We start from the raw sequence: 23,930 nt of genomic DNA, 5'->3' as shown, positions 1-23,930 counted from the left end.
GGTTATGTTTGCCTAATCATGTAAATAGTGAAACATGAAAGGAAATTTTTGTACAGATTTTATTTGTCCTAGCTGTATCCTACCTATTCGTGGCTTCAAAATTAATAAGCTTCTCTGGAGATGACAGTAAAGATCAAAGACAAAGATAGACAGATTTATGGCCTCGGCTGTCATTTTCAAGGGCACTGAATTAATCACTCAGATATTCTAGTTGATAGTTGCATTGGGGCAGGGGTGTTTTTCAAGTCTTCTGACAAACATGAAATTTCCAATTTGGTTTGAAGAAGAAAAATCAAAGCCCTCAGTAAAACCTTATCCCCAAAGCCTCTTTTTCTCTCTTTGAGAAAAAGATGTATGATTTTTCCCAAGGGATAAACAGAAGGCTTTCTCAGCCCAGCGACTTTAGTCTGGGAGACACAAATTTCACATGACATTCTCTGATTTTATCCTAGAAGTATTTTTAAATCAATCAGACTGAATCAGGTGGGTATGTTCCTACAGGGATATACAATACACTGCGCAGATATAACATAGAAGAGATGCGGTTTTCTTCTTCAGGATCAACAGCCTTTTCTTCTTAAGAGTTTTAGAAATTGGGAACGAATCCTGCCTGTGTTGTGGTCCTGTGACAGCCCCACATGGGTGACTCCATAGCTTTTTGTTCTGTTTTTCTGATTAATCCACCCGCTTCTTGGTTAACACTGGCTTTTGATCTCAAGGAAAGAACCAAAGACAGAGCAACACTCTGAGTCACTTCTGAAAGACAGCCATCCTCTCTTGGTCAGGATTCTCAGAGGAACTCAGTGACTGTCTAAATCCTTTGTGTTAATGGTAAACTCAGTGTAAAGCCTCCCACGCACTGGCCACCACTTCCTCTAGTCCTTCAGTTTTGATAATTCATCAACCCCAGAAGGACCTCCAATCCACTGAGCCTCCGCCTTTTCATTGCCCACCTTCTGTGTCTATGTGTCTCACCTTTATGGGCTTAGATTCTATAGTCCATCATCATAGCCATACCCTTGCCCCTTTCTCTCTCCACTGTACTCACCCCAAAAAACTTCAGCCTGGTTAAATCTATTTTTTTCTGCCGACTCTATACCTACACCCAAGCAACTGAATTCGACTAGACAGCCATGCTGACTGATCTCCCTTTAAATTTATTTATACAAAGCTCCAGGGGCACTCAGTACTGCCTAGCAATCCATTTACCAAGTAGTTATCTCCTCACCGTCCTGTGACATCAGTGCTCTCTTTCTGTTTGATCTTTTCCATCAGCCCACGTTTGTAATGTATTTCCCATCTTTAAAAAGGAAAACTTCATTTGACCCCTCATCCCTTTCCAAGTCCTGTCTCATTGCTCTGCTCCCCTTTATAGCAAAACTCCTCAAAAGAAGGGCATATATTCAGTCTTCATTTCTTCACTTTCTACTCTTCTGAATCCACTTCAGTTAAGCTTTTGTCCCCACCATTCCACTCATGTCAAGGTCCCAGTGATTCATCCAAATCAGACTTCCTATAGGATTTGGTCTTAGTGATCACTCCCTTCCCCTTGAAACTTTTTCCTTACCTACCTTCTGGTCCAGTACCCCTCCTACCTCATGGGTCGCTAGTCACCTTTCCTGCTCCTTCTCTTCCTGCCTTCTAAAGTCTTTGCCACTGTTCTCTTGTTTGGCCCCTCCCTCTTGTTTGATCATAGAGCCATGGCTGTAAATAGTTATATGCCGAATACCCCAACTCCAAGGGAACAGGAGCTTCTGCAATTGGTACCCTTCCAGACCTTGCCTTATGTACCTCTTCACCTGGCTGTTCATTCGTATCCTTTATAAAAACTGGTAAATATATGTATATATATTCTGATAACTCCCAAATTTATATCTTTAGCCCCAACCTCTCCGCAGAAATCTAGAATCATATATTTCCAATTGTATTCATGATTTTTCCCCTTGGAAGGCTCACAGGCATCTCAAACTTAACATGCCCTCAATTTATTCTCTACCCCAATTAAAAAATGCATCATCAGTGGAGCTAAATCATAATGTAACACCTTGCCCAGCTTTATTTTTCTTCATAACCATTGTTACTACCTGACATTACATCACATATCTTTATATCTATTCACTGGAATATAACCCTATGTCAACAGGGTCTCTTTTGTTTAATCATTTCTTGTATTAGGCAGAGTAATGGTCCATAAAGATGTCCAAGTCCTCATCCCCAGAATCTGTGAATATGTTTCTTTACATGGCAGAGGGGCTTTGCAAATGTGATTAAGTTAAGGATCTTGAGATGGGGAGATTATCCTAGATTATGGTCCAATACACTCACAATGGTCCTTACAGGGGAAGAAGGGAGGCACAGGAATCAGAGAAGTGGAGATTGGAGTGATGCAGCCTAGAGCCACGAATGTAGGCAGCCTCAAGGAGCTGGAAAAGGCAAGGACAGATTCTCCCCTAGAGCCTCCAGAAGGAACACAGCTCTGCTGACACCTTGATTTTAGCCCCATAAGACCTATTTGGACCTTCAGAACTTCAAGATAGTAAGTAAATTTGTGTTGGTTTAAGCCACTAAACTTGTGGTAATTTGTTACAGCAGTGGTAGGAAACTAATGTACTCCTATATCTCTGGCACCTAGAATTTTCCTGGCACGTAGGTGCTAAATAAAGACAATTTTGTTTGAATAAATGGTATGTCTTCATTGTTTTATATCCCATATAAAGATTATTGGAGTTTCTAATCCCTATTCTAAATGTTATTGTTGAAGATAAATGATCCATTCTTTCTTTGAAAAGCAATATTTGCTTTTATTTTTGTCCAGGCAAAAGGTATTTTTTGTTATCCTAGTCTATTTCAGGCAGGCATTTTATAAGTGTTTGTGTGTGTGTGTGTGTGTGTGTGTGTGTAGTGATTTAAAAAATCTCAGAATGTCAGGAATGGAACAGACTTTTAAAGGGCATTCAGTTTGAATTTCCTGATCTGATGTTTGTATACTTCTCACAATATCCCTGACAAGTGATCATCCCTAGTCTATTTTAGAACCTTCAGTGATGGGAAACTCACTTTAGCTAGAGGGATCAAGACCACTTTTGGATAGACTTTTCTGACTTTGGTCTGTTTTGTTCTCTACTTACAGAATTAAATCAAAACTAGAAATGTTAAGTATAAGCCCAAACTGACTTATTTTAACCAATTTATTAAATATATATCTGCAGTTCAGGTCACTGCTTATCTTTACAAGTGAAGTACCTCCTTTTGCATGTTCACACTTGTCAGAAGATCCTTATGCTATTTCACCAGAAACCATCAAATATACTTTTGGGGGATAAAAATCAAGAAGTGATTTGCAGTTAAGTGATAAAGGCTTCCATTGCTCCCTCATTGTGCCTTTGAGGAGGCATTTAAGATAGTAATTTTTAGTAGAGAATCGTACTGGCTTGACTTTGGGTTTATGTCAATACTTCTCTCCAAATACTGTCAAATTATTAATATTTACATTTTGAGGATGGCTCAGCAGATGCAGGATGGTCAGTTGAATTCAGTTCAACAAATGTTGAGCCCTGTATGTGTCTCATGCACTGTGCTAGGCACCCGAGGAAGAAAGATGACCAAGTTATGGCTCCTACCCTCAAGAGAGTAACCCCCATGACCTGGTAGGGAATATAGACATGAAAGCACAAATATAATGAGAAGTGATGAATGCTCTACTAGGCATGAACAAAGACTTATGAGAGTGTATGGTGTTAGAGAATGTTCTAATTTCACTCCTTTACATGTAGGTGTCCAGTTTTCTCAGCACCACTTATTGAAGAGACTGTCTTTTCTTCATTGTATATTCTTGCCTCCTTTGTTGTAGGTTAATTGATCATAAGTGCGTGGGTTTATTTCTGGGCTTTCTATCCTGTTCCATTGATTTATATTTCTGTTTTTGTGCCAGTACCACAGTGTTTTGATGACTGTAGCTTTGTGTATAGACTGAAGTCAGGGAGCATGATTCCTCCAGCTCTGTTTTTCTTTCTCAAGATTGTTTTGTCTATTCTGGGTCTTTTGTGTTCCACACAAATTTAAAAATTATTTGTTCTAGTTCTGTGAATAATGCCATTGGTAATTTGATAGGGATGGCACTGACTCTATAGATTACCTCGGGTAGTATATTTTCACAATATTGATTCTTCCAGTCCAAGAACACGGTATATCTTTCCATCTGTTTGTGTCATCTTTGATTTCTTTCATCAGCATCTTATAGTTTTCAGAGTACAGGTCTTTTGCCTCCTTGAGAGTGAAGTGGTGCCAGTGATTAGTTCTGACTTGCCAGCCCAGACAGTGAGTGGGGGTAAGTAGGAAGGGTAGTAGAAGGGGGAGAGAAGAGGAGAGGAAGAAAGAGGATAAATATAATGCATGAACTTCCATATGTAATTGGGCACCACAGTATCTTGAATGTTTCATTGTTAATGATATAAATAGTAGTAGTTTAAATGTGTAGACCTTGATTACATTGTTGAATGGTTAATTTCCCAATAAAAATTTACTTGCAAATGCCACAATTTTCACTTTCTGTTGATGCTTTAAAAGAATTCATTCTCTAATGTGACAAATGAAGCTTTATGCATTAAAATTAATCATGGCATTTAAACAACCTGTTAAGAGTCGTTTGTCCCCAGAATGTGACAGGTTTTATATATAGCTCTCGGGACTATCAAAGTAGTTTGCATCAGTCAACTCTGTATTTTTTACTCTATTGTATATGGTCAGAGGGAAAGTGGAGCCTTTTAACCTGTAGAGATAAGGATTTCTTAGCCACACACCTTCATTCTGTGCACTTGGTGAGGCTGTCTTTCCCATCTGTGAGATGGCAACCATGAGTTTATCCAAGGAGAACTTAAGCGTGGTAATTGCCCTGCCATCCATTTGAAGGAATTGGCTCCCTGGAGAACTGTAAGCTCCGTGAAGGAAGGTACCATATCTGATTTGTTCTTTGCTGTAGCTTTAATGCCTACGTATAGGAGGCCTTCGTTTGCTGAATCAATCAATGAATGTTATTGTTACCCTGCTGTACTTCAAGTGTCTGCAAAAAAGTAAGAGGTAAGGGAACATGTGTGATTTCTTCCTTTTATGGACTTCCAAAGCATTTGTTCTTTTCTTACAGTCATTTGCTTGTGTTTCTTGTTTATTCACTGCTGGTATGTGCCAGGCACTGCAGGGGATCCCGGCCTTGCTCTGTCTTAATTCTCTCCCCATAATAGAGACTCCTCCTTGATTGCCGGTATCACATTGTACTCACATTTAACATTGGTAAATGCTTAGTATAATGTCAGTGTTCAGTAAGCATTCACGCAAAAAATGAATATTAGCAACTCTGAAGTAGGAGAGGACCTCAATATATTGGGAGCAAGCAGGTACTGCAGCCTCATTTGCTAGACTTTTAATAACCCAGAATCTTAAACATATTTTTTTCCCTTTTCATTTTTTTTTTTTTTAATTTTATGAATGAGAGCGTTGAAACTTCCCCAAGCTGTGCATCTTGCTCTTTTCCTGTACAAACAGGAAGCAAAGGCAGGCTTGGTCGGTGGGAAAGAATCTGCTAATATCTAGGTCCAAATAGCTTTGAGAGACCAGAGAACAGATCTGTCAGTTGGCTAATGTGGGATGGAGATCTCGTACTTTTTTTCTCTCTCTGCCCATACCCTTTTCCCTTTTCTATTCATCTTTATGTGTCATATGATAGTTTTTTTTTTTTTTTTTTTTGGTCCCAAACAAGAAAACTATTGTTAAGGTTATGGGGATCTTTTCCTGCCTAGACTGTCTATGGCCTTAAATCTTTCTTTGCCCATTTCCTATTGCCCTTTCTTCACTAACCACCCTGACTGCAATCCCCCAGGGTTCGATGACCAATGTGTTAATTAGATTAGAGGCCTTTTCCCATGAAGGGCTGGAGCTGCTACTACAATAAGATTAGTTATATTTGCGACCACGTGTACATACTTAGGTATGTTGTGATCCGTGTAAAAAAGACTGTCCTGGTCATAGAGAGTTTGGTTTCCATCTGTGAGAACGGTGATAAACTCTGCATGTGAGTGGTTAACATATTCAAAAATATTTACGTTTCTGCTAAATCCAGGGGGTACAGTGGTCAGAAGAGTAGGCATAGCACAGTCTAGTGAGGGAGACAGACAATAGAGAAGGAAAAGACAACTCTCATCAGTTATGGAAGAAACCATCAGGATGCCATGGTAGCCAGCAGACAGACCACCTTCATTAGGGTGGTCAGGGACTACTTTTCTGAAGATGTGACAATTAAGCTGAAATTTGGAGATCAAAAAAGATTCAGTCATGCCAGGAGGGCAGAGAAGGCACAGCAGAAGCAATGTTACAAAAAAAAAAAAAAAAAAAAAAGTCTGTCTTTTGAGCAGGAATTATTTATTTTAGGGTGAGGATGGCTGTGCACGGCCGTCCATACAATGTCCCCAGTCAATGAGGCGGCTGCCTAGGATCAGGAATGCAGACTGTGACTGTGAGACAGGACTTCTTGGTGAACTCTTCACATATTCCATACTCATTTTTACACTGCTTTCATTTCAGTGTTTGCCACCAGCCAATAGCTGGGGACCCCGGTAGATAAGTGCTGTAGGTTGTTTTCTAAGTTCCCTTAGCTCAGGACATGAATAAGTAGGTCATAGGTGCTTCTAGGCCCAGCTAATGAGTGGCATTAAAAATCCTTTATGTGACCTTGTTCTATGATCTATGATTGCTCGGAGTTTTGCTTCTGAACATTTCAAGGACAGTTTTAGATTTCCTTCATCACACAGAGTTAAGTAATTCAAAGCGTTAGTAATAGGATTCTTTGGGGGGAGTGGATTTTAATGAGTGCTTTCTGCCCAAAAAAGTCATTTTCATTCAGGTATTTTAGGTTCAGACCCTAATATTGTCAGGTATATCACAAAGGTGGAAAACTGGGGGTACAGAGCATAACTGCTCAGAGACCAGGATGGTTTTGGAGATAACATAGGCTGGTATGCAACAAAAGTAGAAAAGATAAAGTACCAAATGACTGAAGGTACCAGAACATAAGCTTCAGGAGAGCAGAGTCTTGGGTCCTGCCACCCACTGCTGGGTTCTCACCATTGAGAACTGCGCCTCACACAGAGCGAGGCTCCAGAAGTGTTTGTTAAGTGAACAAAGGAAAAGAACCTGAGCAGATCCACTCAGCTGGGTAGGAGTACTAAGATGTGTTTTATGCATATTTTAAAATAAGCTTGAACTGGGGGGGGGGGGGGTGGATTTTGAGTTTGTTTTTATTATTTTCAACAAATGATGAATTAGTAAGATTATGACAGAGGGAAATTTGAAAGTTTTCATCTTCCTAAAAATGGTTGGGAAGATCATGGAGAACAGTGGCTTTGATCCCAAGGTCACAATACCCAGAGTGCTTTGGCATCTCTTAGATTTATGATTGGTTATGTTTCATACACCTTTCCTACCTGTGTGAGCTTGGGCAAGTTATTTAGTCTCTCTGTATCTCTGTTTCCTAGTTTGAAAAATGAGAATAGTAGTAGAACAGAACATACCTGATAGGGTTATTGTGAAGATTAAACCAGTTAACATGCGTAAAGCACCTGAAACAATGCCAAGTACACAGTAAGCTCTGTACATGCTGGTTGTCACCACCGTCGTCATCATTAGAAGTACACTTGACATGTTTGAGGTACCTTCTGTCTGGAACTCTCATATGCCAGTGATAACCAGGAATGAAAAATTGATTAAAATTTTTAAAAATTCTGTGATTTCTGTGATGCATCTATTTGGATTCTTTGTTTTTAAAATAGCTTTAATGAGATAATTCACATACTAGAAAACTCGCCATTTTAAAGTGTACAATTTAATGATTTTTAGAATATTCACAAAGTTGTGCAACCATCACTGCTGTCTAATTTTGGAATATTTAATCACTCCAAAAATAATTTTAGAGTATTTTCATCACCTACATACCCATTATCAACCTCTGCCCATTCTTCCCTCCTCCCAGCCCCTGGCAACCACTAATCTCAGTCTGTCTTCCTGTATTTGTCTATTCTGACTATTTCATACATATGGAATCACATAATATGTGGCCTTTGTATATGGCTTCTTTAACTCAGCCTACTGTTTCCAAGGTTCATCGTGTTGTAGCATGTATCAGTACTTCATTCTTTTTTTGTGGGTAACTAATATCCATTGTAAGAATAATACCACATTTTGTTTTTCCATTAATTATCACAACATTCTGATGCATATAGGTTGTTTCCATTTTATTGGCTATTCTAAATAATGCTGCTGTGTATTCATGTACAAGTTTTATGTGGATATATGTAAAGGATGTCATTTCTCCTGGGTATATACGAAGGAGTGGAATCACTGGGTCATAGTAATTCAATGTTTAATGTTTTGAGGAATTTTTCCAAACTGTTTTCCAAAGTGACTGCATCATTTTACAATCCCACCAGCAATGTATGAGGATTCGAGTTTCTCTACATCTTAACCAACACTTGTTATATTCTTTTTTATTTTAGTCATCCTAATGGGTATGAATTGGTATCTCATTGTGGTTTTGATTTGCATTTCCCTGATAACTAATGATATTGAGCGTCTTTTTATGTGCTTATTGGCTGTTTGTGTATCTTCTTTAGAGAAATGTCTGTTCAAATCCTTTGACCATTTTTAATTGGGTTGTCTTTTTATTGTTGAGTTGTTAAGAGTTCTTTATATGTTCTCATACAAGTCTCTTATCAAATACATGATTTGCAAATATCTTCCCCAATTCTGCGTGATTTGTTCCCACCTTCTTGTTACCTACTTTTAAAAAATATTTACTTATCTATTTGGCTGCGCCAGGTCTTAGTTGAGACACGCGAGATCTTCTTTGCTGCGTGCAGGATCTTCATTGTGGCATGCAAACTCTTAGTTACGGCACATGGTATATAGCCGCCTGACCAGGGATCGAACCCGGGCCCCCTGCATTGGAGCATGGAGTCTTAGCCACTGGACCACTGGGAAGTCCGTCTTGTTGTCTTTTGAAGCACAAAAGTTTTATGTTTTGATAAAGTCCAATTTGTTATTTATTTTGTCATTTGTAGTTTGGTATTGTATCTAAGAAGCTTCAGTCTAATCCAAGGTGAGGAAAATTTACTCCTATGTTGTCTTCTAAGATTTGTATTGTTTTAGCTCCTATAGTTAACTTTATGATCCATTTTGAGTTAATCCTGTATATGGTGTGAGGTAGGGGCCCAAATCCATTCTTTTGAATTTAAATACACAGTTTTCCCAGCACAGTTTCTTGAAAAAGACTATTATTTTCCATTAAATTGTCTTGGGAACCTTGTCAAAAATCAATTGACCATATATGGAAAGGTCTATCTATTCCATTGATCTATATGTCTGTCCTTATGCCAGTCCCATGCTGTCTTGATTACTGTAGTTTTGTAGTGAATTTTGAAACTGGGAAATGTGAGTCTTGAACTGTGTCCTTCAATATTATTTTGGCTATTCTGGGTTCCTTGCATTTCTATATGCCTTTTAAGACCAGCATGTCAATTTCTTTTAAACAGGCAGCTGGGATTTTGATGGGGATTGTATTGAACCTGTATATATCAACTTGGGGAATATTGCCATCTTAACAATATTAAGTCTTCTGTTCCATGAACATGGGGTATGGTATGTCTTTTCATTTATTTAGGTCTTTACTTTCTTTCATTGATGGTTTATTTGTAGTGTTTGGTATATAAGCCTTGCACTCTTTTTGTTAAATTTATTCCTAAACATTTTATTCTTTTTGATGCTCATGTAGACTGAGTTGTTTTCTTAATTTTATTTTTAGATTTTTATTGCTATATGTTTGGAGGGCTTATTTGTTTTATTGTGGTAAAATATACATATCATAAAATTGACCATTTTAACCATTTTTAAGTGTACACTTCCCTGGCATTAAGTATTCACAATGTTGTGTACCCATCACCACTATTTTGAGATCTTTGTCATCATTTCAAACAGAAACTCTGTCCTCATTAAGCAATGGGTACATAAACTGCATGTTTCTTCTCCCCTCCAGCTCATGGTAACCTATACTCTCTCTGAATTTGCCTATTCCAGGTACCTCATATTAGTGGAATCATATGGTATTTTGTGTCTTGTTTTCACTTAGTATGTTTTCAAGGTTCATCCATGTTGTAGCATGTAGTAGAATTCTATTTATTTTTATGGTTAAATAATATTCAATTGTATGTGTGTACCACATTTTGTTTATACATTTACCTGTTGATTGGTGCTGGGTTGTTTTTATCTTTTGACTATTGTGAATAATGCCACTATGAATAATGGTGTACAAGTATCTGTTCAAGTCCTTGCTTTCAGTTCTTGTGGATATATACTCAGGAGTGGAATTGCTAGACTGTATGCTAATTCTGTGTTGAAACCTTTGAGGAATAGCCAAACTGTTTTCCACATCAGCTGACCATTTTATACTCCCACAGCAATGCAGGAGGGTTCCAATTTCTCCACCAATGCTTATTATTTTCATTTTTAAAAGTAATATTTTTTATTTTATATTGGGGTATAATTGATTTACAATGTTTAGTTTCAGGTGTCCAGCAAAGTGATTCAGCTGTACATATATATATATATCCATTCTTTTTCAGATTCTTTTCCCATATACATTTTTACAGAATATTGAGTAGAATTCCCTATGCTATAAGTTGGTCCTTGTTGATTATCTATTTTATATATAGTAGTGTGTAGATGTTAATCCAAAACTCCTAATTTATCCCTCCCCCCGACCTTTCCCCTTTGGTAACCATAAGTTTGTCTTCAAAGTCTGTGAGTCTGTTTCTCTTTTGTAAATAAGCTCATTTGTATCATCCTTTTAGATTCCACGTATAAGTGATATCATATATTTATCTTTCTCTGTCTGACTTACTTCACTTAGTATGATAATCTTTAGGTACATCCATGTTGCTGCAAATAGCATTATTTCATTCTTTTACATCTGAGTAATATCTCATTGTATATATGTACCACATCTTCTTTATCCATTCATCTATCAGTGAACATTTAGGTTGCTTCCGTGTCCTGGCTATTGTAAATAGTGCTGCAATGAACAATGGGGTGCATGTATCTTTTCGAATTATGGTTTTCTCCAGGTATATGCCCAGGAGTGGGATTGCTGGATCATATGGCAGTTCTGTTTTTAGTTTTTTAAGGAACCTCTATACTGTTCAATTTTTTAGAATAGTTTCAGAAAGACAGGTGTTAACTCTTCTCTAAATGTTTGATAGAATTCACCTGTGAAGCCATCTGGTTCTGGACTTTTGTTTGTTGGAAGATTTTTAATCACAGTTTCAATTTCAGTACTTGTGATTGGTCTGTTTATATTTTCTATTTCTTTCTGGTTCAGTCTTAGAATATTATACATAAGAATTTTTCCATTTCTTCTAGGTTGCCCATTTTATTGGCATAGAGTTGCTTGTAGTAGTCTCTTATGATCCTTTGTATTTCTGTGGTGTCTGTTTTAACTTCTTTTTCATTTCGAATTTTATTGATTTGAGCCCTCTCCTTTTTTTTCTTTGAGTCTGGCTAAAGGTTTATCAATTTTATTTATCTTTTCAAAGAACCAGATTTTAGTTTCATTGATCTTTTCTATTGTTTTCTTTGTCTCTATTTTTTATGTCTCCTCTGATCTTTATGATTTCTTTCCTTGTACTAACTTTGGGTTTTGTCTGTTGTTCTTTCTCTACTTGCTTTAGGTGTAAGGTTAGGTTTATTTGAGATTTTTCTTGTTTCCTGAGGTAAGATTGTATCACTGTAAATTTCTCTCTTAGAACTGCTTTTGCTGCATCCCATAGGTTTCGGAACATCGTGCTTTCGTTTTCATTTGTCTCTAGGTATTTATTGATTTCCTCAGTGATCCATTGGTTGTTTAGTAGCATATTGTTTAGCCTCCACGTGTTTGTGTTTTTTACAGTTTTTTTCCTTGTAGTTGATTTCTAATCTCATAGCGTTGTGGTCAGAAAAGATCCTTGATATGACTTCCATTTTCTTAAATATACCAAGGTTTGCTTTGTGGCCCAGCATGTACTCTATCCTGGAGAATGTTCCATGTGCACTTGAGAAGAATGTCTATTCTACTGCTTTTGAATGGAATGCACTATAAATATCAATTAAGTCTATCTGGTCTAATGTGTCATTTAAGGCCTGTGTTTCCTTACTGATTTTCTGTCTGGATGATCTGTCCATTGATGTAAGTGGGGTGTTAAAGACCCGCCCCCCCCCCATTATTGTGTTACTGTCAGTTTCTCTTTTTATGGCTGTTAGTGTTTGCCTTATATATTGAGATGCTCCTATGTTGGGTGCATATATATTTCAATTGTTATACCTTCTTCTCAGATTGATCCCTTGATCATCATGTAGTGCCCTTGTCTCTTGTAACAGTCTTTATTTTAAAGTCTGTTTCTTCTGATATGAGTATTGCTATTCCAGCTTTCTTTTGATTTCCATTTGCAGTGGAATACCTTTTTCCATTCCCTCACTTTCAGTCTGTATGTGTCCCTAGGTCTGAAATGGGTCTCTTGTAGACAGCAATATATATGGGTCTTGTTTTTGTATCTATTCAGCCAGTCTATGTCTTTTGGTTTGAGCATTAAATTCGTTTATGTTTAAGGTAATTATCTATATGTATGTTCTTATTGCCATTTTGTTAATTGTTTTGGATTTGTTTTTCTAGGTCTTTTTTCTTCCCTTCCTCTTTTGTTCTCTTCTCTTGTGATTTGATGACTAACTTTAGTGTTGTGTTGGGATTGCTTTTTCTTTTGTGTGTGTGTTTATCTATTGTAGATTTTCAGTTTGCAGTTACCGTGAGGTTTTGATATAGCCATACACACACACACACACACACACACACACACACACACGAGATTGTTTCAAGTTGCTGGTCTCTTAATTTCAAATGCATTACCAATATATCCTGCATTTGTGCTCTCCTCATGATTGCTGGTTTTGATATCATATTTATATGTGGATGACTTCTTACCTTTACGTTTGCCTTTATCAGTGAGCTTTCCCAATCGTAATTTTCTCATTTCTAGTTGCGGCCTTTTCTTTTCTGCCTAGAGAAGTTCCTTTAGCATCTGTCATAAAGCTGGTTTGGTGGTGCTGAATTCTCTTAGCTTTTGCTTGTCTGTAAAGCTTTTGATTTCTCCCTCGAATCTGAATGAGAGCCTTGCTGGGTAGAGTATTCCTGGTTGTAGGTTTTTCCCTTTCATCACTTTAAATATATCCTGCCACTCCCTTCTGGCCTGCAGAGTTTCTGCTGAAAAATCAGCTGATAACCTTATGGGGATTCCCTTGTATGTTACATGTTGCTTTTCCCTTGTTGCTTTTAGTATTTTCTCCTTGCGTTTAATTTTTGTCAATTGGATTAATGTGTGTCTTGTTGTGTTCCTCCTTGGGTTTATCCTGTACGGGACTCTCTGTGCTTCCTGGACTTGGGTGACTGTTTCCTTTCCCATGTTAGGTAAGTTTTTGGCTATTATCTCTTCAAATATTTTCTCAGGCCCTTTCTCTCTCTCTTCTCCTTCTGGGACCCCTATAATGTGAATGTTGGTGTGTTTAATGTTGTTCCAGAGGTCTCTGAGAGTGTCCTTATTTCTATTCATTTTTTCTTTAATATGTTCCATGACAATGATCTCCACCAATCTGTCTTCCAGCTCACTTGTTCTTCTGCCTCATTTATTCTGCTAATTGATTCCTTCTAGAGTATTTTTCATTTCAGTTATTGTATTGTTCACCTCTGTTCATTTGATTTTTAAATCTTCTAGTTCTTTTTCAAACAAACATTTCTTGTATCTTCTCGGTCTGTGCCTCCATTCTTTTTCTGAGATCTTGGATCGTCTTTACTATCATTACTCAATTCTTTTTCAGGCAGATTGTCTATCTCCACTTCACTTAGTCGTTCTTCTGGGGTTTTATCTTGTTCCTTTGTCTGGAACATATTTCCCTGCCGTTTCGTTTTGTCTAACTTCCTGTGTTTGCAGTCTCCGTTTCTGAGGCTGCAGGTCTGTAGTTCCTCTAGCTTCTGGTGCCTGCACCCTGGTGGGTGAGGTTGGTCCAGGGGTTTTGTGCAGGCTCCCTGGTGGGAGGGACTGGTGCCTGCCCACTGATGGGTGGAGCTGGGTCTTTTCCCTCTGGTGGGCAAGGCCATGTCAAGGGGTGTGTTTAGAGATGGCTGTGGGCTCAGGATGACTTTAGGCAGCCTGTCTGCTGATGGGTGGTGTTGTGTTCCCACCCTGTTGGTTGTTTGGCCTGCAGCATCCCAGCACTGGAGCCTGCAGGTTGTTGGGTGGGGCCAGATCTCAGTGCCAAAATGGCGACCTCCAGGAGAGCTCACAGTCATGAATATTCCCCGGGGCCTCCACCACCGTCATCCTTGTCCCCACAGTGAGCCACAGTCAACCCCCGCCTCCCCAGGAGACCCTCCAAGACCCGCAGGTAGGTCTGGCCCAGGCTCCTGTGGAGTCACTGCTTTGCCCTGAATCTCAGTGCGCATGAAACCTTGTGTGGGCCCTCCAGGAGTGGAGTCTCCGTTTCCCCCAGTCCTGTGGAGCTCCTGCACTCAAGCCCCACTGGCCATCAAAGCCAAATGCTCTGGGGGCACCTCTTCCTCCTGATGCCAGTCCCCCCTGGCTGGAGGGGGGCCTGACATGGGGCTCAGAACTCTCCCTCCTGTGGGAAAACCTCTGTGATATAATTATTTTCCAGTTTGTGGGTCACCCACCTGGTGGTTATGGGATTTGATTATACTGTGAATGCGCCCCTCCTACTGTCTTGTGTGGCTTCTTCTTTGTCTTTGGATGTAGAGTATCTTTTTGGTAGGTTCTCTTTTTTTTTTTCGATTGCTGTTCAGCAGTTAGCTGTGTGATTTTGGTGTTTTCATGAGGGGAGGTAAGCTCAAGTCCTTCTACTCTGCCATCTTGTCTCCTCCCCAAAGAAATCAAATAATGGTCATCTTAATGGATGTGACTTTTTAAAAATCAAGAATTAGCATGTAACCACCTTTTTAATGGTAGAACACCTGATCTTTCAGACAGATACATACAAAGTATATTTTATTGGAAAAAAAAATCAAGGAAAATTGTGAATTTCGTCCTTCCTTTTGTAGCCTTTTTTTCCTTATAATTGTAATTTCCATAATCTGCTGTAGTTGAAGATGAACAATTAAATGAAAGCTGGGCTTTTAAAAGAGGAATGTTGAAAACTTGTATATCATTTTAAAGTTTGGAAAATATAACTCTTCCTATCTTTTCTATGGTGTCAAAGACAACAGAAACCCCTGTTCGAACTCTACCAGACAAGGGTGAAGAGATCTGCGGATATTTCTTGAACCCTTCTTTAATGTCATCAGAATGTTCACCTACAACCTTGAAAAAGAAAACAGAAGAAATGAGCTACCTCCCTTCTGAGAGTCAACGAAACATACCGCTCGCTGTGACTGATGCGTTAGAGCATATTATGGAACAGCTCAATGTTTTGACACAGGTGGGTTGGCGCGCTTTTCACTTGGGGGTAAGAGGTACAAAATCCTAGTTACAGAAGGTTGCAGAACTAGCAGAGCAGGGAGAAAATGTTCTTTCTTAGCAAGGCAAGCTCAAAGGTGGTAGTTAATATAGCAGCGCCTGCTGTGCTGAGCTGCTCTAAACCTTATAGAGGCAAAGTCAGAGCCCATGCACACATATACACGTATGCATGTGTGCACACACACACTGTACTCTATCTGGCATCTGAGGACCACAAGCGAATGGGGGAGACCATGTACTTCATGCTACAAATGTGTTATTTGATTTTGGACAGTAATGTTTGTTTTGCCCTAAGAATTTTTGATGCCATGTATTCAGATTTGGACATTATCAAAGAAATATTTAGGGCAATAAGAAAGATGTATTGGGATTAATCATTTCGGTTAGAATGAAATATTGGCAGTGCTTTAGTTTTTCACTCTGAAGAAGTTCTCTCTGTCCACTGTATAACTTCCCTCATTCCAAAGCTCCTTATGTTGATGCTCTGTTCTTCTGGAGGTGAGGTTACCACATTCCCCTTTTAGAATATTACCCAGTCCTTTGATGTCAATATACTTCTGCAAGAAGGGATACCATGGATCTTAATATATCAAAGGTCTTCCAACTCTTGGTCAGGAAATACAGATGTCATTTAATGGAAGTGGTGTATTCAGATGGATACATCAGAGGTTGCCCTTCCAGCTCTGCTCAGTGTTTCCTTTGAAGAATTCTTATTGTTCCTCTTTGATAAACAGAATGAGGATAGTAATATTTGTTAGAGCAGACACCGTCCTAAATTATACAGAAAGAGGCTATAATGTGAACTAGAGAAGACGTCAATTACTTTTGCAGAATAAATATTTCAAGTTGAAATTGCTCATGCATAGAAATCATCTAATTCTTATTCTCAACCCTGGCTGTACATTATAATCGTCAGGGCAGTTAAGAATCATCCAGATGTCCAGTTCTCGTCTCCAGAGAATTCAAGGCCCTGGCATCGGACTTTTAAGGTTCCATTTTGGGTTAAGAGCCAGTAATTAAAATTTTTACCCTTTAGATAACATCTCAGGGCCTTGGAGTTAAGGGATGTGGATGTGGGTCATGACATTGTGGGAACGAGCCTTGTGAGACCTTGGAGTCATAAGATCTGTTCAATGACAATCATAGGAAAATCATCAATTTTTGCTTTGCAGTATTGTGCTAGAGGTGACTTCGTGTTTATCAGACTTTCCTTTAAAAGGCAGTTGTTCTCTCAGCTTCATGCCAGCTTTAGTTTTGGTTGGCCTGTTTCCCAGGGCCCTGGCTTCCTCACCTGCACTGTCACATTGGGTAGCAGGTACTCTTTAGGGTCTTTCCATCTTCTACTCTGTCAGCTTCGTGACTCATTTTGCCTTCTTTTTTCCTGATTCAAGGTTAAATGGATCACTTTAAACTTTACTGAAAGTCTGTAATTTTTTACTTTTAATTTTGAAGGACTTTCCTTCAAATATGAAAAGTTAAAAGCAGGCACAGCACACTTGCAAAATGGGAACAGTGTGAATCTGTGGGCAAATAACAAGTAAAATAAACACATTCAGATTCACTTTAATTACAGATGACTGAACATCTCCTAACCCAGTGGCAGTGCTTATAATTCAGTACAGATTGTAGTATCACTTTCTCATTATAACTTTTAAGATGGTTGGTAGGTAAGTGGAGTTAACCAGTGTTAAAGGTGTTGATAATACACATATCAAAAGCTTTTGCATCTTACATTGTGATAATATATGTAAAGTATCAGGCAAAATGCTTGGCACATAGTAGGCACTCAAGAAATAGTAGAAAGTATTATCAGCATTGCCATTAATTTCAATGAATCATGATCTATAGTATGGAATATGAGAAATTTCAATGAATCATGATCTATAGTATGGAATATGAGAGCAAAAACTATTAGATAATGTTTTTGTTTTAAACTGATTACCTTCAGAGGCTGGTAGGGAATCAATTCATTATTTTGCAACTTGTCAACTAAAGTAACCAAGCATTTATGTTGCTTTTCCTATATGAACTGTACTACCAGGTAACCAAATAATATATGAGAGAAGTGTCTTGTATAAATTATCCCAACTAATAAATTTTTTAAGTGATGGAATTAGAATATCACTGGCAATCTCTAAGAATCGATAGATCTAGGCATTAAGTAGCTACTAACAACACAGAAAAAGAAGCAAATGTTATTATTGTGCCCTCAAAAGAAAGAATAGTTTTACCGAGGGATCTAACCTGAGTCTTACCAAGCCTTTGAATCCAGCTTCCAATTTACATAAAATACAGAGGGTAGAAGAACAGATTAAACTGTACCCAGAGTACGCAGTCCCTGAAATCCAGACTGGTAGAGGCTCTGCAGGTCAAATGGCCTGAACCTGTCAAAAGACAAATTATAAAGAAAATAAATGGAGAGAGTGGGGATCTGTAGATTAAAAGACTTTAAATGACATCAAATCTTGAAAATGGGTAAGATATAGTGTCTAGGGATGTACACTTGAAAGATAAAACCATAAAGACATGCAGAAAAGTGATTATTATAATGGTCAGGATAGGGGCTGTTATGGGGGAAGGCGCACGCAAGGCACTCTGGGTGGCTGGCAGAGTTCTAGTTCTTGACCTGGGTGTTGGTCATAACGGTGCTTTTCTCATGAGAGTTCATTAAGTGCCACATGTTTTTTGTGCAACTTCCTGAATCTATTTTATCGTATAGTTTTTTTAAAAGATAAAACACTGAAGATGAAGTCGTCTATCACAATTAGATTTAAAAGTAGTCACGCGTGTGTGTGTAGTTATATACTCACTTATGAGCTGAAGGAGTTAGAATAGCTAAGATTCATGAAGTCCTGTGTGCCAGGCACTAGCTTAAGCATTTTACATGCCGTATTTCATTTAGTCAGTCTTCCTAACAACCCTATGAGTTGCTGTCATCTTCTGGGTGCAGAAAGGGGTAGCAGTCATTATATTTTCAAAGTAAGCTAGGTATCCAGCTGTCTAGGGTAATATAGGTATGGTCCGTCATGGATTGATTGTGACAGAATGACCAGTGATGCCATTTAAGTAGCGGTGGGGTTATGTGGCATTCCATCCCCACCTCCCACATTCCATGTCACCTGTGACACTACGTAACATGCCTCATGTGGCCTCTTCTCTGGCATCGATGCTTTAGAAGATCAGACTTCAGAATTACCTACAGAGGCTTGATCATTTACTCCGTTTTCCTCAAATGGTTCCTTTTTTTTCTTTTCCTCAAACTGCTTGACAGTGCTTTGCCTTGTGTTAGGGCACAGAAGCGGGGCAAGTTCTGGGGCTCATTTCTGAGCCAACCTCCTGGCAAAAGGGTGGCATTCCAGTTCTGAAAAAGATCAATGCTGAGATTATCAGCATCATCCTCACCACCAGGTCACCGGGCATTGATTATTTTGCCCTCCTTTTTTGCAGACTGTTTCAATCTTGGAGCAGCGACTGACTTTGACAGAGGATAAGCTGAAAGACTGCCTTGAAAATCAGCAAAGGCTTTTCAATGCTATCCAACAGAAAAGTTAAATAGAAAAATATGAGCAGAGGCACGAGAAATGAACACATGTACACGTACTCAGGAAGGTAGTACAAGATGCTTTATGCAACACAACCATGTGCTAATTATCATGGCATTTCTTAAAAGGGTGAGCAACAAAACAAAAGGCAGAAAAGGCATAATTAAGGACTAATGTAAACACACAAATCAATGTCGAGGACTAATTCAAATCATTACCATTTATGATTGCAGTAATAAAGTGATAAGCATTCAAGTGGCTCTGTATTTTCCCCCATATTATTTTAAATGTCAGTTTTCATTAATAGTCCAAATCCTGCCAGTAAAGTAATCAAATCTCAGTATTTCATTGTTATTTCAAATTGACCATGTTCAGGCAATTCCTTAAACAATTGGTGTACTTTTTTAGTGTAAACAGTACCCTTGGGGTGAAATAATTCACTTACCTCTAAAATAGCATTTTGTATGCAGAGAATGAATTAATGATCTGATTTGTATTTCTTTCCGTTAAAAAAAAAAATTTATTCTTTACCTGTGCCTTGAAAAGATGATCTCATACAACTCCCAAACTGCAGAATTTCCACAGCAAGAATACACTTATTTTAATTAGCAACAGCACATACAGGACATATGGCAGTGGGTTTCGATTTAATTTATGGTATACATTGTTTATTCTTTGACCAACCTGAAGGAAAATGAAGAGTTAGAAATATGTAAAGTGCACGAATCTGCTTCCGTAGATGAATGCGCTGAATGATTTGGGTTGTATCCAAACCTGTGATCTCAGTTTACGAAGATTAAGTTAGTGCAGAATCCTCAAAACCCAGAACGATGCAACAGCAATATTTAAAAATATACACACATGTATGTTCACATTCTTCAGAAATGTTTAAGGTGATTTTGTAGCTGAATATAAGTACTTTAAAAGAACATTTGCATCGTCTTCCTATTTTTTTTTTTTTTTTAATGAATTGTGATTTGAAACAAAATGAAAATGAGCCAGGCATTCTAAAAGATCTTGGTTTTAAATTAAGAATTTTATCTTAAACAAAATAAGAGATTAAATTGAAAAAAACTGAATTTAGTTTGCATTTCTGTTAATCTACATCTAGAACAGAAGGTAGGAGAAGGCAGTCCACATTTATGATGCCTGTAGGCATAACATGGGGGAAATACTGTCTATGTTTTGGAAAAGAAAAAAGTCCTATTTATCTAGGAGTCTATATTTAGAAATTTCTCAAAGCAATTTTGATTGTATTTATGAGGTGATTTTGTTTTATCATCTCGTGTGTTGTAAGTGACTTCAGATAATACTAAGTGTGAACTTCTAGACAGTTTCAAGAGTTTATAAGACTAAGTGGCACTGTATTTTTATAACCTCATTGAGAAGACTAAGAAATGAAATGTCATACCAATTTTTGTCTACTTTTTTAATGCTTCAAACAATAAAGACATTTTACCTTTAAAAAAAGTTGTTTCTTTTTAAATGATTAAAATCTAGAAATACCAAACTTCTTATCTAGCTCACTCAACTTTAACCTTCATAACAATCTCCCGGAGAAGTTGTCAAAACAGTTCCGGACCTTTGCCCTGGGTTTATGATTCACTAGGTCTGGTCTGGTGAGGCCCAATAATCTGCATCTCTAACAAGCTCACAGGAGATTTAATGCTGTTGGCCTCAGGCCCACACTTCAGAAACCACTGACCAGCTATAGCCACTTCCTGCAACATGGTATTGCCACACACACTTTTACAGTCATGGAACTTTATAAGTGATATAAAAACAGTGATGACGTAAGTTTAAAAGCCTTGACACTTTTTCAGGAGGGTTATTTTATAATCCCCCCACACCTCTTTTATGCTTTTGAGGCTTCTTTTCTTCAGATGCCAGCCTCTCATCTGTCCTAGCTGCATGTTCACTGCATGATCAACATCTCCACTTGGACGACATGGCAGGCAGTCTCTGAAGATGTCCAAAGCCAAACTCTGCTGCGCCTCACCCCCACCCACAGCCAGCTCCTCCCCTCGTCTTCCCATCTCCATAAATGGCAACTCTCCTTCAAGGCGCTCAGGCTGAAGACCTCACAGTTATCCTTGAATCCTTGGTCTCACACTCCACTCCCATTCCTTCAGCAAATCTCATGAGAGAACATATGAAACACCTGATAATTTCTCACACCTCCATCAGCCACCAAAACCCAGGCCACCATCATCTCTTACCTGGATGACTGCAGTGCCTCTTAACTATCTCCCACTGTCACCCTTGCACAGCAGGCCACAGTGATTCTTGAAAAGCCTGAGTTCATACCATACGACCCAGCAATCCCACTACTGGGCATATACACTGAGAAAACCGTAATTCAAAAAGAGTCACGTACCACAATGTTCACTGCAGCTCTGTTTTACAATAGCCAGGACATGGAAGCAACCTAAGTGTCCATCGACAGATGAATGGATAAAGAAGATGTGGCACATATATACAATGGAATATTACTCAGCCATGAAAAGAAACGAAATTGAGTTATCTGTAGTGAGGTGGATGGACCTAAAGTCTGTCATACAGAGTGAAGTAAGTCAGAAAGAGAAAAACAAATACCATATGCTAACACATATATATGGAATCTAAAAAAAAAAAAAAAAATGGTTCTGAAGAACCCAGGGGCAGGACAGGAATAAAGACACAGATGTAGAGAATGGACTTGAGGACATGGGGAGGGGGAAGGGTAAGCTGGGACGAAGTGAGAGAGTAGCACGGACATATATACACTACCAAATGTAAAACAGATAGCTAGTGGGAAGCAGCCGCATAGCACAGGGAGATCAGCTCGGTGCTTTGTGACCACCTAGAGGGGTGGGATAGGGAGGGTGGGAGGGAGACGCAAGAGGGAGGAGATATGGGGACATATGTATACATATAGCTGATTCGCTTTGTTATAAAGCAGAAACTAACACACCATTGTAAAGCAATTATACTCTAATAAAGGTGTTAAAAAAAAAAAAAAGGGAAGCCGGAGTTCAAACATGTGGCTCTTCAGCTCCAAACCCTCCAGGACTTCCCATCTTAGAGTAAAAGCCCAAGACTTGACAGTAGTGATGTGCTCCTAACCCCTTCACCTTAGACCTCCCCTCCCCCTTGGGGGTCACCCTTACTCACTGCCCTCTGGCAACAGTGGCCTCTCTGCTTCCCTTTGTAGAAGCAAAATGGTTCCCACCTAAGGGCATCTGTACTTGAGGGCATTTGTACCTGCCGTTTCCTCTGCCTGGAGCTCTGTCCCCAGGTATCCCTCGTAACATTCCAGCCCTGCTCGCATGCCGCCTTTTCAGAGGTGCTCTTCCTAAGCAGCCTGTATGGAATAGTAACCCTCCGTTCACCCCCTCTGGCATGTAGCTCTGGTACAACACAGGCTGCAACACAGTCACAGTACTGCCTCTTCCACTGTGACCTGACCTTCTCAAAAACCAAGCACTGTCATCTTTATACTCCCATCTACCACAGTACCTCGTGCAGAGGAGGAGCTCAACAGATAGGTGTCCAAAAAACATGCTCAACCTAAAAGCTGAGAATTATGTTTTACTCAGTGGGCTTACTGAGGACTTAAGCCCAAGATACAGCTTCTCAGATAGCTCTGAGGGATTATTTCCAAAGAGGTTAAAACAGGAGCCAGGATATAAAGGTTTGCAAACAAAACAATACAAACAAATGAAACAAAACAAACGAACAAAAACAGGTAGTCAGAACATCAAAAGATTACTGTTAGAGAAAAACCAGACATCTCAAGTTAATGAATTTTAGCACTTTTCCATGTATGAGAAGATGCAAGAGTCTGGGCCTATTGAAATTATTCCTTTGATATGCACCTTAACTATCTAGGGCCAGTATCCTGCTTTTCTCCATCCTGAATTCCCCTCAGGGTGCACAGCTGGGGGTGGCTGCAGTGGCTGCAGCATCCTTTGTTTACTGAAATGCTGGTAACATTCTATGTCCACAACTTTCCTCTTGGTCATAAATTCAACCAACGTTTGGGAGGCATTTAATGACCAATTTTGTCCCACAGTGCTAGGAAGGCTCATTCCTAGATCAGGCGAAGATTGTGTGATAGGCTATTCAATCCGCTCATTTTTTGGATTAGGGCTATTGATCTTCTAAAATTCTCTGGATCAGCTGTCTTACTAGACTATTATGATCCAGGTAATGTTTTCCTTTGTTGCTTCTTCCCATATCTAAAGTTGCACTATTACAATTATTCTATGCAGAGTTATATATGATCAACTACCTCAAGACTTTTAGCCATCATTAATTTTGTCGGAGGCCTGGTTACACATTGGGTAGTGCAAGAGAGAACAATCCTATAAAATAGACAGAATAAGTAATATAGCTAGTAGCATTAATAAGATCATAGTACAGCAGAGAGAGACACAAGGTATAAATAATTTGAAAACAACAAGAGAGAGCAAATTAAAACAAAGATTAGTATAACTAGTTATAATCTGGTTGCAATAAGCCATCAAGTCCACAGGGGAGCCACCTGGAGAAGCCAAACTCTGGAAGAATCAGGTAGAGAGAAAAAGCTAAATGTTTCATAATCATTTACAAAAGTATACTTTATCAACTTGTTGCAGGTCACAGCATAAGAGGAAAGATTTTCTGGAAAAGATTAAAAGGCAGTATATTTCAGAAAAGAGTCATAAAATTGTCTTATGTATCAGTTCATTCAGTCCCATGTAACTAATTCCTGTTGATCCGGATGAAGTCATCAGGTTTTTTCATTAGAGTTTTAAAATTTCCTACCCAGTTCAGT

General features: G+C 38.8%; 1 protein-coding gene across 3 annotated transcripts in view; it reads left to right on the top strand.

Moving 5' to 3' along the window:
* The window catches only part of POC1B (POC1 centriolar protein B), a 107,117-nt gene extending 86,581 nt beyond the window's left edge, over positions 1 to 20,536 (top strand). For all 3 annotated transcript variants that reach the window (XM_068561888.1, XM_068561889.1, XM_068561887.1), the window contains 2 exons: positions 15,334 to 15,552; positions 19,038 to 20,536. In XM_068561888.1, coding sequence (XP_068417989.1) covers positions 15,334 to 15,552; positions 19,038 to 19,142 — 324 coding nt within the window. In that variant the 3' untranslated portion in view covers positions 19,143 to 20,536. The remainder of the gene's footprint in view (positions 1 to 15,333; positions 15,553 to 19,037) is intronic.
* Positions 20,537 to 23,930: the final 3,394 nt, after the last annotated feature.

This window comes from Eschrichtius robustus, chromosome 13, assembly GCF_028021215.1.
Source record: "Eschrichtius robustus isolate mEscRob2 chromosome 13, mEscRob2.pri, whole genome shotgun sequence".
Lineage (NCBI taxonomy): Eukaryota > Metazoa > Chordata > Mammalia > Artiodactyla > Eschrichtiidae > Eschrichtius > Eschrichtius robustus.
Note: the sequence above shows the minus strand (reverse complement) of the source record. Positions and strands in the feature narration are given on the sequence as shown.